The 16248-nt window shown below is 47.7% G+C and overlaps 1 protein-coding gene across 1 annotated transcript; it reads right to left on the minus strand.

Annotated features, from left to right (window-relative positions):
* Positions 1-1701: 1701 nt before the first annotated feature.
* syt9a (synaptotagmin IXa) lies at positions 1702-12355 on the minus strand. The gene is made up of 7 exons (XM_057025410.1): positions 11663-12355; positions 7587-8082; positions 6938-7493; positions 4035-4155; positions 3780-3951; positions 3075-3204; positions 1702-2319 (listed from the first exon to the last, which is right to left on the minus strand). Exons 1-7 carry the CDS (start codon positions 11808-11810, stop codon positions 2251-2253), a joined length of 1692 nt encoding a protein of 563 aa, XP_056881390.1. The 5' UTR covers positions 11811-12355; the 3' UTR covers positions 1702-2250.
* Positions 12356-16248: the final 3893 nt, after the last annotated feature.

The following is a 16248-nucleotide window of genomic DNA, read 5'->3' on the forward strand; positions in this document are numbered from 1 at the left end:
GTGAAGCAGGAGATCACTGAGGAGGTGAAGCAGGAGATCACTGAGGAGGTGAAGCAGGAGATCACTGAGGAGGTGAAGCAGGAGATCACTGAGGAGATGAAGCAGGAGATCACTGAGGAGGTGAAGCAGGAGATCACTGAGGAGATGAAGCAGGAGATCACTGAGGAGGTGAAGCAGGAGATCCCCTCTAGAGAAGCCCCTCTGCAGCGAAACCTTCTTTATTCAGGACTGTGAAGTGTTTTCTGATTCTCTGCTGAAGAGTTTCAGTGAATCAGGCTTCAGAACCGTCCAGAACCGTCTGTGGTGAGATGCTCATAGAGGAGAAGCTTCAGAAGATAATCGTATCGTGTAGAACTTCATTAACAGTCGACTCTGCTGACGGTTGCCCAAATGTGTTGCACCTGTTGACTCTTCCTCCAAAGGAACTCACAATTGTGGGGTTTCGTAAGGTTCTACTGTCTTTGCTCTGCGAATCGTGCAGCCGCCCCAATGACACGAGTGCACGGAACAATCTGCCTGTTTCTTGGGGACATTGATGTGTTGCTGGCTCGACTAGTGCAAATCTAATTGGAACATATCTGTAATGAGGAAATAGCCATGCAGAACATCAACAGACAGACCTAGCACGAGTCCTCCTGCTGATTGTGTGTCAGATAAACTGTGCATCATGTTCAGGCAAAGATAGCACAGATTAAAATGATGAAGCATGAAATTGGCCACATATCTGCAGAGGGAACGTCGGATCTGGCTCTTTATCAGCTTCAGCCCCCCCCCGTTTTGCCCTCTGATCTTCGCTCAGTTGTTAGAAAGCAAATCAGCCGCCGCTGATTCGGTGTTTCTGGTTAAAGGAAAATGCTAAACAGCCTCCATTCACTGATGTTGGATCCTGTCGAGTGGATGAAGAAGAAAACTCTTTTTCTAGTGTCCTGCACCTTTCGCTGTTGCACGGAGATGCTAAAGTGTGTGACGTCTGGACGAGTTTAGTACCTAATGGAAGACTTTTTACTGTACGTGCACAGCAGGGTGCAGCTGACCCCAAACACAAGACAAACAACAACAGCCCAGCTGGGAGCTTCAGTCAGAACTGGAGCTGCTGCCTGGAAGTAGCGTGTTCTACGGGCAGACGTAAAGTGTCAGGGGAAAACGGCTAATTGCCCAATTTATTTCATGTGTGAGGCAGTTCTGGGTCTGATGTCTCCTCAAAAGTCGGTAGAAAGCAGTAGTATTAATTAATGATGACCCAGTCTGTCCAATTACCTTCTGCAGGTCTGCTAAATGAAGCCTAATATCCCGATCGAACACTTATTTACCGTGAGCGTGTCAACGGGCTCGGCAGCCCGGACCTCTGTGATTCCCACCTCTGTTGACCTCTGACCCACATTAGTCCTTCTGTTTGGGAATAACGGCCGGCCTCAGAGAGGAGCCATAAACGGTGCTGTGCATTGATGGACTGCTTCCATCCCTTCTCTCTAAACTGCCTTCCCATCGCTGCTAATTGGCCACGTTTCCCTCCTGAGTGGTGCCTGTAGGATTCCTGATCTGCTTACACAAGCACTCTTTCTCCTACAAACTGTCCCAGCTGCCTTTTCTAAAACACTCATCTCAAGCCCGGATTGGACTCATCTGCTATAAAAGAAACCCACTTTCATGTAAATTACAGTTATGGATCCAGTAGGAAAAGCAAGTCCAGAACTCCACGGATGAGGTCGAATCCGTTTATTGATCACATTTAACATACTTACAGATATTTTCTTCAAAAAGGAAACTTCACTGCACGCCAGCAGACAGAACAACACGCCATCCCGAGTATAGAACCACAAAGAAACAAACCAACGAGGAGCAGATATCCCACCAAACCATCATGCACCAAGTCACCACCAAAGGAAAAACAAAACTATGGCAGTTCAACTGGCTGGAAATACGAGACTCACGTCATCAAAACGAGTAACAACACTATGTAAAAAACAGGAGCGACTGTAGAAACGCGGGAGCACCGGAGACCCAAAATGTCTGCATGCCCCCGTTGTTATTTCTTAGAAGGACCTCCTAAAAAAGTAAACATCCAGCGTTGCTGCCATTCAACATGCATCCGGCCGAGCGGTTCTCACGCCGCTCTCGCTTCTCTTCCTTAGCTTTATTTTCCTCATTACGCTATTCCGGCACGTGCGCCGCGCCCGGCATGGCTGCTGTCCGAGGCCGTGGCCGAGGCGTCCGCTGACTGGCTCTGGTGATCCTGGCTGCTGCTGGAGGCTACGGGGAGGGAGGGGTCTTCAGAGAGTTGCAGGATCCTCCCTGGCTGCTACCTGCAGTCCCCTGATACTGCAAAAGAGAGGAGACGGAAACGTTGCTCCAGCGGCTTCCAGCAACGACACAAGGAGACGCAAACACCTTCTCAGTCAGTGAGAACCCTGAAACCAGGGTCTGTTCTGGAGAACCCAGAGGGCACCCACACAGATGGAGGCTCTGGACAGGAACACCCTGGAAAGCAGGTGTCTGCTGTCTTCAGCTTTCAGTTTCATGTGAAGGTTTTATTTTAGATCTGTCGCTCGCCGCGTCTCGGTTCTTTACAGGAACAGGCCTTTTATCCCATACTGTATCCCATAATAAGGGGGGGGTGCACAGGTCAGAGATGGTGCCCTCCAGCTCCTCAGTCTCTCAGCTTTATCTGCATCTGCAACCCCCCAAAGGGATGTCGTTGTGCATTTCACGCATGTGATGTGTGAGGATTAATCACATTTAATCTTGTAATGGTACTAAATGTATGACGTCATGAGTGAAGACTCGACCCGCAGCTGCACCGTTATGGCGATTTTCCAACGGCAGCTCTGTGCTGTCCAGACTTGCAGTAACGTTCCACTCGGAGCTGAGGACAAATCCTTCAGCACCTCCAGCAGTAATAACACAGTGCTGTTATCGCTGAATGCTAATGAAGCCAGCATGCTTTAATGGCTGAGCTGTGATAATCACTTTCTTTTTTTTAATCCTGGAGTTTGCAGCTAATCGTTGGTGGAAGAGCTGCAAACCTTCTGACCGATGGTTCGACACTCATAAACAGGAGGCCCAACTCGACTCACCTCAACCAGAGGATGCCAGTGGGCCACGGGTTTGCGTGGATAGGTGAGCATCTCGTTCCAGTGCTTTCGGCCCAGGGTGTCGGCGTCGTTGCCGACACGACACACTCCGATGACCTCATTATGGCCCACGCTGCGGGGGCAGGAGAAGATGTGCTGTCAGCCGCTGCTTCACTGTCGAGGTAAAGATCTAACCAAGAGTACCCAGGGTAGTTTTCTCGGTCAACTCCAGCTGACAGAGAAAACTACCTTGGATAACGATGACCTGGATGATTGAGAATCTACACAGACATCTAAGAGTAACTGTTCAATGGTTTAGAAGAGATGATTAATGATTGGATGTTTTCTGTAGACCTGCATCTAAGATGTTCACATGCTGTAGTTTACCTGCTGTCACATGACCTGCTGTAGTTTACCTGCTGTCACATGATCTGCTGTAGTTTAGCTGCTGTCACCTGACCTGCTGTAGTTTACCTGCTGTCACATGACCTGCTGTAGTTTAGCTGCTGTCACCTGACCTGCTGTAGTTTACCTGCTGTCACATGATCTGCTGTAGTTTACCTGCTGTCACCTGACGTGCTGTAGTTTACCTGCTGTCACCTGACCTGCTGTAGTTTAGCTGCTGACTCAAATGCATCCTGGGGAAATTTGACCTGGTGGAAAATACTATGTAGCGTTCTTCTTCTTCCTTTTTAAAAAAGGTCTTACCGATCATAGTCCATCACTGCAATCAAAAGGCTGATCTGCTCTATGTTTTCTGGAGGGACGTCAAAGACAATGGCCTCATTATAGACGGGATTCAGAGTGTTTCTTTTCGTGGACGTCTTCCTCTTCTTTAGCCTCCGTCCTTCACACATGAGTGAAACCTTCACATATGGATCTGCACCAGCAGGAGAAGACAAAAAGCAAGAGGCTCAGTTTCATTAAGGACACCAGCAGATTATGAACTTTCTCTTTATTTACCCGATGCTCCTGTGATGTCCATGGCCTTGAGATTGCGAGCCTTTATCATGGTAATAGTCAATCTACCCGCAGTAGGAAGGTAACAGAGAGAAAACATCAAATCACCGAGGTCCACGTTATCCTGAAAAACAACACAAATCACATTTACATTTGTTCTTTTTTAACTTTCCTCTAATGCTATTTATTGCATCTTTCAATTAGCGCTATAGTGCTTAAGTAAATGATAATAGTATCACTGATGCCAGAGTCCCATTATGACGTTAATTAGAGGCCTGCTGAGCTGCTCTGCAGAAGAAACATGTAAAAAATAAAAATTCTAAAGGAAAGAATTGTTGTTGTAGTCATAGTTTTGAGCTTTTTTTTAATTACTCTGCTGCTATTTGAGGGTAGAAAACTCATTTCAAGGAAATAAATGGTTATACTATATCGTTTCATCCTTTACTTCATTAGTGGCACCAAATAAATCGCTTGTGTGCAACATAGATTTACCGGACATCCGAACCTTTTCAGGACATTTAAGGAACAAAAAGAGCTGCATCCATGTGCTCAAGCAGTGTTTCAGCCCTCTAACTGCACAGTGAGCCTCTGCAAATATAAGCCGAAATGATGCTTTTAATTCAAGACCGTCATCGTCATCACCACAACAGCTAAATGTTGCTTTCTTTCTTCCTTCTTTCACACTCAGCAGAGCCGAACACATTAGTGAGTAAATGCAACCCTCCGTCACCCTGTTTTAATTAAAGCTTCCCACATTTCACCCAGAAAGGAGGCTTCTGTTCACTTATCACCTCCTCTCCAAAATAACTCGAGCAACAAAGTGTGAAGTGTGGAAGCATCAAATTGTGCCAACAACGGCTCCTCCGGTGGACCGCACTGTTGACTGAACCACCGGTCGTTAGAATCAGGGCTGATTCTGCACAGTCACCATGGAGGGTCCGTAAAATCATGCCAACACAACATGGATAAGAATCAGCCTGATTAATCGCAGCATTACTGAGATGAATAAATAACCTGAAATGTATTTTTCTGTTCTCTTGACTGGATTCCTGCTGGAAATTAGTGCTCAGCAAGTGATGTGTTCACACTCACATCTGGCAGAATTCAGGGCCTCTCTGCATAAATATAGAGCCTTATAGACACTAAATACAGTAAATAAAACATCAATTCCTCTCAAACAGATTTAACTGTTTTAAAATTCCTTTAAAACATTTAAATAGATGGAGTCTGCACTCCCACCCTCCTTTGAAATGAGTCTTGAAAGACTCTGACCCATTCACAAGTGCAAATATTAGGAACTGGAACTGCTGCCGGTTGATAATATCTCCTCCAACAAGCATTCATGATTCATGAATTATGATTTAAGGACTCTTTTTACATTTACCAATTACATGTTCAAACAGCCACAGTTGCTTGTTTCCATTTATTCACATGTGGAATTAAAGAGGATCTATGGCTGCAAAGTGAACATGGGGGTGAAAATAAATGAATCTAAAACATGTTTTGGTGCTCGTTCACCTGAAACAGCCTTGTTTCACTCTCAGAGAACCCTCTGTGATCTTGACAAGGGCTTTTGGAGAACATGAATATGAATTCCAGCATATATCTGCTCAGGTTCACACAATTGAAATGTCTTCAAAGTGTCGGGACCGTGACACAGCGGTGGTTAAAACACGGAACGACAAAAGCTTTTAAGATAAGTACAAATGTCAGCTCGCTCCTGCACAAAGGATCTAACAGCAGGAGAATTCGCTGAACATGAAACATGCTGAAATATGCGTGTACTTGCTCAACCATTTGGTGTGGTAGCCATCGTGCACAGCGCAGGATCGTGACCTCCATGACATTACAGAGCGCAGGACTCCGCCTCCATGTGCGGATGCAAAGTTCATTGTTTCAGGTTGCTTCATTTTAATGGCTTCAGTACTGGTCCCAGTACACAGGATGTTGGAGTAGCTGTGTAGCCACTTTCCCATGGCTCCTTATGGTTCTACTGGATGGATGGATGGATGGATGGATGGATGGATGGATGGATGGATGGATGGATGGATGGAGGGATGGATGGATGGATGGATGGATGGAGGGATGGATGGATGGATGGATGGATGGATGGAGGAGGGAGGGAGGGAGGGAGGGAGGGATGGATGGATGGAGGATGGATGGATGGATGGATGATGGATGGATGGATGGATGGATGGATGGATGATGGATGGATGGATGGATGGATGATGGATGATGGATGGATGGATAGATAGATAGATAGATAGATAGATAGATAGATAGATAGATAGAAGATAGATAGATAGATAGATAGATAGATAGATAGATAGATAGATAGATAGATAGATAGATAGATAGATAGATAGATTTTCACAGCTTGCTTTGGTCTATATTTAGCAGGTATTGACGGATGAGCCGGTAATGCAGCCTCACACAAGGCTCATTAAAATGGCTGCAGTGCAGACGAGTCATTAGCATAGCCGGTGTGCTGAGAGATGGAGCTGGACAAACCTGGTCCCTGGTGGCGCTTATTACTTTCAGCAGGGACACAGAAACGCAGCTGTCTCCTCACGGTTCCATACCCACAATGAAGTGTGATCATTATCAAAATGTGCTCGGAGTTATGGAACACACTTGGCTAACCACCTTTTTCTCCCTGTAAAAGCAGCAAGTCACCCCTGCGTGGGTGCAGCTCATTCACTGCACAGACATGGAGCCCACCTGGGCAAAGTGTAATTGTGGTTTTCCTGTTTTAGTATTTAGCTTCTAATGACTCCCTGAAAATATATTGCAGTTGGATGAGCTCTCACACAAAAGCTTGTCAATAAAGCAACCTCCAGAGGTCCATTATGGGGTGTCCAACTGTATCTAGGAGGACAGGACATCCGTTCAGAAGGTTGGCTTACCGTGGAGATGTACTGGATGTCCCGACACAGTTTTGTCTCCCTCGGGAAATCTGCCAGATCCAAGAAGTTGTCCACGACCACTTGGCCGATGATGTCGTGGCGTGAAAAGCGGTCGAAGTCGTAGACGCTGAAGTGCAGCTTTCGTGTGGGTAGCTCAGAGTACGCCACGGGGAACAGAAAGACCTCGTCAAACACGGGGTTCAGCGTCTTGCGGTGCACCTTCGTCTGGTGCTTCGTCATGCGGTCAGGCAGCAGGTAGATCTTCACGTATGGGTCAGAGGTACCGGAAAAGTCCTTGGCTGGGAGGTCCTCTGCCTTGTGGATCTTAACGATTAACTGTTCCAGGTCACAGTCAAACTTGAGGATAAAGTGGAGCCATCCACAGCCCCCACCCCTGCGGCCACCCTCTTCTCCCTCCAGGGAGCGCTGTTTGTAGAGCTCGGGTTTGAGACGGCCCAGGCCCAGGCCCATTCCGGTGAGGGAGTCCTGTCTTTGGAACTGAGCCACGTTGAAGTCAGGGTTGGACAGGTTCATGTGTCTGCGAATGGACCCCTGCCTGTGGGCAGAAGAAACCAAGAACATCCATCATCTGTCAACATTTGTTCATCTAAAGAAGTGATGGTCAAGAAACAAACAATTCTCTACTCACCCCATCTCTGACATCGAGTGGCCAGACGGCGGGGGCTCGGTGGTCTGCCTCTGCATACGAGGGGTGGTGTGAACTCCGTTCTCTTGGACTTTGCTCTGGGCATCCAGCGGAATGTCTGGAGACGTGTGACTGATCTTCATGGCTGCCTCTGGTGCGGCCAGGACCACAGGTGGTGGGGACATTGGCGTGACTGGAGCTTCCACCGACACCACAGACGCCATCGGAGTGGGCTCTCTGGCCATGGAGCACTGCGACAAGTCACGGGGGTCGTGTGCAGGGGGGTCCACGGCCGTGTATACTGGCTGCTCGGCGGCGAGTTGTGAGGACAGGGGGCTCATCGTGGGGTTGAGATGCCCCTGTGCCTCCTTGGTGGTGGGAGAAAGCCCTCGCTCCCTCCATGGTATCCAGCAGAGCTTCCAGGAGACGAAGAGCGAGACCCCGAACAGAGCCAAGCCGCAGGCGGTCACAACCAGCGACAGCAGGCTGACGGAAACATCTGAAAAGGCAACGAGAGAAACAGAAATGAAAGTGCTGCAAATTTCTATTTGTTTCCAAAATGGAATTACGTCTGAAGAGAAAAGAAAACCTTGGTGTATTCAAAGAGTGGAATTAGCTTTGTGCAAGCTATTCCCCTTTTCTTTTCCTCAATGAGATTAATTAGGATTAACTGCATTTCTTTAATTATCTTCCTCAGCCTTGTAGCAGCATCCCAGACCAATTATTCACCAGGCCCAATTCTGAAGTCCTCAGCTGATAAGAGAGGAAAAGTGTGTCGGACCTGGAGCAGGTGGCTCCTGCTGTTCAAATTCACTCTCTGTAAAATACACAAACTGTAATTCATGATGAAATGTGTCGTTCATCACAGGAAACGTGCACAACAGCAGGATGCGCCTGTCGTCGTATTTGATTAATACCATGTCAAAATGTTGAAATGTGCTCAATCATCATCTACTCAAAAATGCTCGAATCTTAATCAGTCTGAAAATCTCCGATGTTCCCACGATGCCATTCGCAACTGATCTTGTAATTGAGTTTTAATGAAGCGACAAAAGACTGGAGATTAATGTGATCGTTACGGTATCGCGATCGATGTCTCCAAATGAGCGATGCGGTGTCCACTTGATTGTAATTAACGCGTGCCTTCATGACCCACGGGCAGTTGTGTCACTGAGCTGTGGCAGCGGAACACACAAAAACACCGTGAGGAGCAGGCGGGTCGGCAGATTAGGGTTCGGCTAAAGATGAGGCTAGTACGTAGCGAGATAAGGTGCTTTTTTATGGCCAAAGACGGCTGTTAAATATTCTGTAACTATTGACATGATTCCCTTGGTTGCTGCATCTTTGAAATAGCAACAATGGGGAATTTCCGGCTTATTTCCTGGCTGGATATTCTGCTGCATCCACACGATAAAGACCGCCGCCGTTTATGAGTTACTGTGCCACGTTCGCTGTTTTAATATTTAATAGCTGGCCTGTTTCATGATGGTGTGTTTGTATCGATGTTGCATGTGATTGTACGAATCTATAGGTGTTAGTGGGATGGTTCCAGTGTGCATTGTGCAGCGTATACAGCAGAGGTCCAGAACAAGTCATTGAGAGAAGGAACACTGGCCAAGGTGGAGGAACACAGCCGAACTGCACCTGCATGCGTGCATGTGACCATACTGTTCATGCCCCATAGATAATTCAAGGAGGGCAGACTGCAAGATCAGCGGTGCAGGAGGCCACACCTGAAGTCAAACAGCCTGTCAAACAGCCTGCCAGATGTTCCAGCTCAGGCTCAGAACCATTCTGCTGGGGTGAGTTCTACTCACTCCCAGCAACTTTTCAAAGTCAGAATCTTGCTTTCCTTGTCTCCATCATTCTGTGGAAGCCTGCTGACAGTTTTGGGACTGTCTTCCTGCCTCTGATACTTTTGTCTGGTTTATTGGAGTATCTAAATAGATATTTTTGAGGATATCTTAAAACCCCGTGTCCTACACACCCACGCTGTAATCCCTCCATCTCCGGCGCTGGACAAGCCTCACGGCCAGTGATACGGACATGGGGCCAGTTTAGGTCCAGAGTTTGATTCATATTCATTTGCATTAACTTGGTCAAGAGTGAATTAGACAGTAATAAATGAAATTCATTAATAATCCCTATTTAAACAAGTTATAAGACTGGCAACTTCAGTAAACATGGCACTGCTCAGGTGTTAATACATTTGCTTTAGCATAAACAGAGGAAAAAACCTGCAATCTGCACTCATTCAATCAGTCAGTCATCAACAAAGGCAGAGTTCATGAAATGACAGCGAGCATCTGTACAGTCCGATCAATAATTCCACAGTCTGACTGGAAGGGCTTGAATTTCCATTTCTATTAACATAAACAATATTCCTGGGTTCATGTGAGCAATGAAAACCAGCCCTAAGAATAGTTCTGCCTGTTTTATTTCACCTATGTTCCAAATCGAGCCGCATCACGACCGAGTCCGTGTGGGCGATGTCGTGAGACCTCACACAGGAACTCAGACAAACCGTCCCTTCTGTGCTCAGCAGTCCAGCAGTAACGCACCACGCAGGAACGCAGGGGCTCGCCATCTGAGTCCACGGTGGGCTCGGTGGGCCGCCGCCAGAGCTGCTGTTGGCGCTCGGCAACTTCATCGCGGCAAAGAGTGTGAACCCATTTTAGAGCGTAGAACCTAAAGAGGTGTGGGAGTGTCGGAGGCGGGCCGGTGCTGAAAAAGCAGCATCTGAAACTTCTACTTGCTGGCAACTTCTCACCTTAATCGTCCAAATAAATCTGAAATTTGAGAGGATAAAACTGCCTCACTGCAGCATCAAGAAGCTTCACTTCCGGACTTTGGACATTGGACTCCATCCTACTGAGTGTCTTAATAGAGAACCTTTAACAATGACGGGCAAGAATCAGAACCTACACACCTAAAGTTGCTAACCCAACAGACCGAGCAGCACAGCCGTGCGCTAGCATTTAATTACTGTCATCATTGAGTGGAGAGAACATGCACAATGCTTCAGGTGTAATCTATTACGTCTCCTTTTCTGCATAGTTATGTCCTTTTGCCAAAAGCTCCATATACCAGAAGGTTAACTATACAGCAGTTTGAATCAGTACAAAGGAATGGAGAAACTAGGGATCTATCTTGATGGACTTGTGACAGCTGACAACTAGTAATCTCCATTATATGAGATCTTCATCCTGCCATTATGGCTTTCTAAGGCCCCTTTGGAAATCCAATTTCACCTTCCACGGCCTCTCCTGCCCTCATATAGGTCGGCCTCTCCAGGTTAGTGTGCGCGCATCACCTGCGTGCGTTCTGCTCCCTTTAACAGCTGTGAAACTGATGAGCAGCGTCATATATGATGGCGAGAGAAGAGAAGAGACGCTCGGAGAACAGCAGGAGGAGGGAAATGTTGGAGCAGAGAGGCGCAGAGTGGGCCAGCGAAAGTGTGGAGAATGATGATGGATGATCATGCAAACTACTGGAGGCAGCATGAATGGAGCGTGTGGAGGACTGCAGCTCGCGCTGAACGAGCCGCTTCACTTTAGCCCACTCCCCTTTTCTCTGCTTTACACACAGCCACGCACGCACACACGATTCAGATGGTCTGATAAAGTGGGTTAACCTGGGTTTTCATAACGATCCGTGGGCACACACCACCGGCCTGGATTCGGTTTGTTCTCTTTGCTTCTTAAATAAATCCCCTCCTCCTCTCCCGTGTGGGATTTCCTCTGCGTGCACCAGTTTAATAAAACAAGGACCTAATGTGCAAAAAAAACTTGGTGGGAAAAAGTAAAAGTGTAGTGGTGGATATGCAAAACGAACCGAACCGGTCTGAAACGCCGTGTCGGCATCTGCGAATCAACTTTATTAACACGACGCGTTTGGTGTAATCGAGACTCCCGGGAGGCTGTGGTGGAAAAGGGTGTGTAGAGTAGAGAACCGTTGTGATGTGCGTCTTAAATCAGTGTTTTAGGAGCCAGGTGAAACCACGAGATCGTTGATAAAGCGCCGTCACGGAAGCCACATGCTCACTTCAATTAAATGAGGCGAGCGCACGGTTTTCTCACCTGAATCCGAGTATCGTGGCCTGGCGAGGTCTCGGAAATGGTAGATAAAATCCAGGCAGTGTTCGTTCTGCACTTCCCCCTTCGAGCAAAGATCGGACAGGAGTTCAAGCGCCTTTTGACAAATCTCGTCATCTCTGTCTCCAGGCATTTCCCATCAGCATCCTTATAAATGGAGGGTCTCTTCGGCACCACCACCAGCACCCCGCACCGCTCCGCCCGTCGCACTGGCACCTCTTCCACGCTGCTCGGCACCGCACGGCTCCCGGATTCAACCACGCATCCGGCGGCACGCCTACAGACGGGGAGGAATCGGAAAAGAAGCCCGAGCCGTCCACACGCGATGAGGGAGGACGGAGTGAAAACCGGTTCTGCTGAGAGCCACCGGTTGAATTCGCGCACCGTCGCCGTGCGCTGTCCGAGGTGCTGAATTGTGAGCGTGTGCGCGCTGCGGGGCAGAACCAGCGGTTCCCACCGCTCTTCTCATACAGTATCTTCACGCCTTGTGGCAGTAAAACGCTCCGGAGAGGCGCAGCAGCGTTTTAATCTGCACAGAAGAAGCTGTAGAGTCTTACTACCTGTAGCCAACACCAATCACTTCCTCACTGTGACGAGCCTGGTGTGGTTCTGTGCGACCAATCAGAGCCTGATGTGCGTCTTCTTTGCACTGTGAGAACATCATTTCCCCTACACAGTATACGAAGAGCCAGTCATGGATTTGTGCGGGAACTGACCAATTTAAACCAATGGAGTGGATTTCCTGTCCCTCCCTGCAGATCCAAGCCATCCCGTCATTGTATATAACCATCAGATGATGGTTGGTCCTGCCATCCATGCAGCTAATTAGGTTTTAGATATGCAGAAAGGTGGGGGGGGGGGGATTTTACAAATGTTATTACCTTTTGGAAAGCGATCATAATGGGCGTATCTTTATTCCATATGTCAGCCCAGCGAATCAGTGTTGGCAGAAGTATAAACAGCCCATTTCTCCTTAACTAAAGCGATTGACGGGGCCAACGAGTGTCTGAGGGAAACCTCTTGTCTAAGGATTTAAAGTTATTTCCAGATGCTTCCAGACGGCCTCAACTGAACTTCTTCTCCTTTTTCTTCCTCTTTTCCCTGCACAGCTACTGGTGGCAGCTGAGTGGTGGGACGTCACGTCGAGTCGGTCCTTTTCCTGATTACTCTGTGGAGGACAGAGCGCCCAGCGGTTTTGGACGCCAGCCCCCCGCGGGTGTCCTCCGAAGGCTCTGTCCCAGCTTTAGAATGCACTCAGCCATCTCTGTTAAAATGAATTCACATCGTTGAGCGGTTGGAAAGGCGGCACTCCAGTAGGGACACGTGTGAGACAAGTGTGTGTTTGTGAGGTTTGCATCGAATGTACGCCGTAATAAGATGGCTTTCTTGGTCTCCATGGCAACTGTGTATTCTCCACTCATATATTTTTTAACTCTTATTTGGTCCACTACTCTTTTCTCAGCCGCCTGCATCTTCTGCTCTTCACCCCTCCTCGCTTTGCATTTATTTTCTCGCCTTGCTTTCACTGCAGGAGGCGCCATCTTGCGTTTCCACCCTACAGCTGCTGTATATACTATACTATACTATACTATACTATACTATACTATACTATACTATACTATACTATACTATACTATACTATACATTTTTGCTGTTGCCTTGTCAGGCAGCGATAATGGGCCGATGCGAAGGACATGGCTTTGGTGACACAGCTGAGACTTCACTTCCTGAATAGACACAATGATCAGCCTGGTCAAGTGAGATGAAGTGCTGATCCAATTCTAACGAAGGTAATTGACGAAGTTGGAGCACAGGAAACTCAAAACACCCTAAAAGCCTTGAAAAGAGCAAAAACAGCAAGAGGGTGATTAAACCTTGTGTGGGCCTGGTTTTGAATCAACTTCTTCTCTGGTTAAACTCGATTGGGTTAGCGCCTTTCGTTGGATTTTGCAGAGTCATGAACACTGTTCCCATATGTTCCCAATCCTCTGAAACATTTGACATTATAGATTCCTTTTGGTCTCCACCAGATCAGCTGAACATATTAGAATCAAATAAAGCACAGTCAGCTGGCCAGGCATGAGGGAGCGGAGATCATTTCCATCTATGTGGCTAAAAGGGAGGCGTGGATGGAGATGGGGGGGTAGATTTAAGGATCCACCATGAAGCTATCAGAGGTTTCACAAGCTCGCGTTTGTCTTCAGTTAATTACAGAATAACTGTAGTCAACAAAAGAGCCATGTTAAACATCCATCCTGAACTTTCAGCTACACAAATCTGTCACTTTTATTATTGAGCCAGAGTTTTAATTGGTACCGCAGGTGGGTTCAGGCCAGATGTGCTGCACCACTGCAGCTCAGGACATGCAACAGTGCTCCAATTATCACGCTGTGCTGGGAGGACACGGGGCTAACAGGCGCTCGCTAGCGCTGGTAGAGCTGCTTTAACGTGTAGCAATGCAAGAGAGGCGTTTCCCTCTCAGAATTCAAGCAATGCCTCAAACTCTCAGATCTAATCTGCTGTTAAAATATCAGGCAAACAAGACTGGATGCAGTCAGAAGGAAGAAGACACGCAACCACAGAATCAGACCACGGCTCTGTAATTACACTGGTTATAACATTAAAGCTGCTTTGAAGACGTGACAAGTCCCTCTGGGAGGGAATATGGCTAGGCAGCATGTATAGAGCATATAATGAGGCAGTGAGGCAGAGTTTCTCAGGAAGGTCTCGGGTCACTGGGGCAAACAGCCCATGTGAGCAGGTGTGCTGCAACCTCACCAACGGGGATGAAGGTGGCGAGGAGGTACTGACGAAAACAAAGCAACAGTGACGCAAGCTGGCATCCTCAAGACAGTTTGATATTTTGAAGTGCGGCCCGTTAGGAAAGAGAGGACAGACGGCTTGACATCACGCTCACACTCACATAAACACAATCACTACCCCCCCCCAAAACATCCAAAAAGGCTCAGCTATCATCATACAGCACATGTGGCGAGCATGCTGCAGGCGGTGGCTCACCTGAGGTCCTCCCACACGCCTCATAGGTGCCCCGTACAGTAAAGGTCAGAGAGAGCGAGAGACAGAGAGAGAGCGAGAGAGAGGAGAGAGAGAGAGAGAGAGAGAGAGAGGACCTCTGAGGAGCTTTTGGCGCCCCCACCTCATTAGTATCACAGAATGTTCGCAGCTGTTTAAACTCTACAAAAAGTCAATTAAATGCAGATGAAATCAAATTTAGATTCTAACCATCATCAGTTGCAGATGCTAAAATGTTTTTGCTCTCAAAGATCTGAAACCATTGAACCTGAATTTGCTCTGGTTTATGCACATTTTTAGCCAAGTTAGTTTCTTGTTGGACTAGAAGATCAAGGTTAGAGGTCTTAGAAGATGGAGGACTGCCACCTATACCTGTAACCGGCATAACCGGCATCGCCAGTTGCTCTGAAAAGTCCTTTAAAACCTTTGACTGCATTCAATGTTCTGTTTCAGCAGATTTATTCAAACGCCATTTCTTGGCAGGTTGCCGGATTTGGAGCTTCATCATTTGGAGCCAAGCCAACATCTTCTAATGTACAGAGGTAGTGCTTTTCTCAGTATTTCAGCTGATAGATTTGCCAGTACCGTCACCAGATCCATCGACCCGTCTCCACAGCAGGCATTTACTACGGAAAAATCGTTAAAAATCAGCGCGTATGCATGATATGGCTCGCAGAGAAAACCAGCCCCCACTCTTATTAGGCTAATTACCATTGCTGTAACATAGAATAAGAGACAACGCTGTATTCATTTATTCATGATAATTAGGCTTCCAGTGAGAAAGGCTCCTAAAACAGCTGTGCTGAATCCATATTTCTGCCCCAGGATTGAATAAAGTAACGTGTGTGTTGGTCTGCTCTAACCTACACATGGAGACAGACGCATTTCCAGTGAGCCCAGGATAGACGCTGAGCCTTTTTCTTTACCTGAACCTTAACCCAACCTCCCAGTTAAAATGAGCTCCCAACTCTCCAGCAGACCAGTGAATTGAGCAGCAGCCCAAAGGCACTCAAAAAGGTTGTTTTGGGGGGAGGGGGCTCCTGCAGCTGTCCACCAGCCCCACCTATGTGAGTGACAGTCTGCAGGCTGCTGTGGGAATAAGAAGTGATGCTCATCAGATAGTTTGTTGCCTCAGGAGGACTCCTCCCAGAGAGGGGTTAACACCTGCTAAAGCTGCTGAGACTCCTGGGAGGATTCTCCCCTAACAAGGGTTTAAGTAGGAGAGGAAAGATAAACACAGCAAAAGAGGCGGGGGACGGAAACAGAGAGCAGCTCCTTCCACTTCCCTGGCCTAAAAGGCAGCTATAAATATTTAATTGCAATGCTCGCATAATCAAATGGAGCGGCTGCTGACCCCCCCACACCTGACCGACGTTCTGCCTCCAGCAATCATTTGGACATTTTCCTCCTTCACACTTGAAGCGCGTGGTGCTCTTTAGGAAATCCCCTGGCCCACGTCTGCAGCGCCCTCGCACACCAACAACACCTCCGCGGCGGTTCAGGGATCCGCAGCACCTGTTGGTCCCGCTGCACGTGAC

Source organism: Takifugu flavidus, chromosome 2, assembly GCF_003711565.1.
Source record: "Takifugu flavidus isolate HTHZ2018 chromosome 2, ASM371156v2, whole genome shotgun sequence".
Lineage (NCBI taxonomy): Eukaryota > Metazoa > Chordata > Actinopteri > Tetraodontiformes > Tetraodontidae > Takifugu > Takifugu flavidus.

What these genes read in the sequence shown, in the direction of transcription:
- syt9a (XM_057025410.1), bottom strand. Translation starts at nt 11,810, where the DNA reads ATGCCTGGAGACAGAGATGACGAGATTTGTCAAAAGGCGCTTGAACTC. An exon ending in CACTCGATGTCAGAGATGGG is followed by an intron (nt 7,494 to 7,586) that starts GTGAGTAGAGAA and finishes TTCTGCCCACAG; the next exon opens with GCAGGGGTCCATTCGCAGAC. An exon ending in ACTGGCATCCTCTGGTTGAG is followed by an intron (nt 2,320 to 3,074) that starts GTGAGTCGAGTT and finishes TCTCTTTTGCAG; the next exon opens with TATCAGGGGACTGCAGGTAG.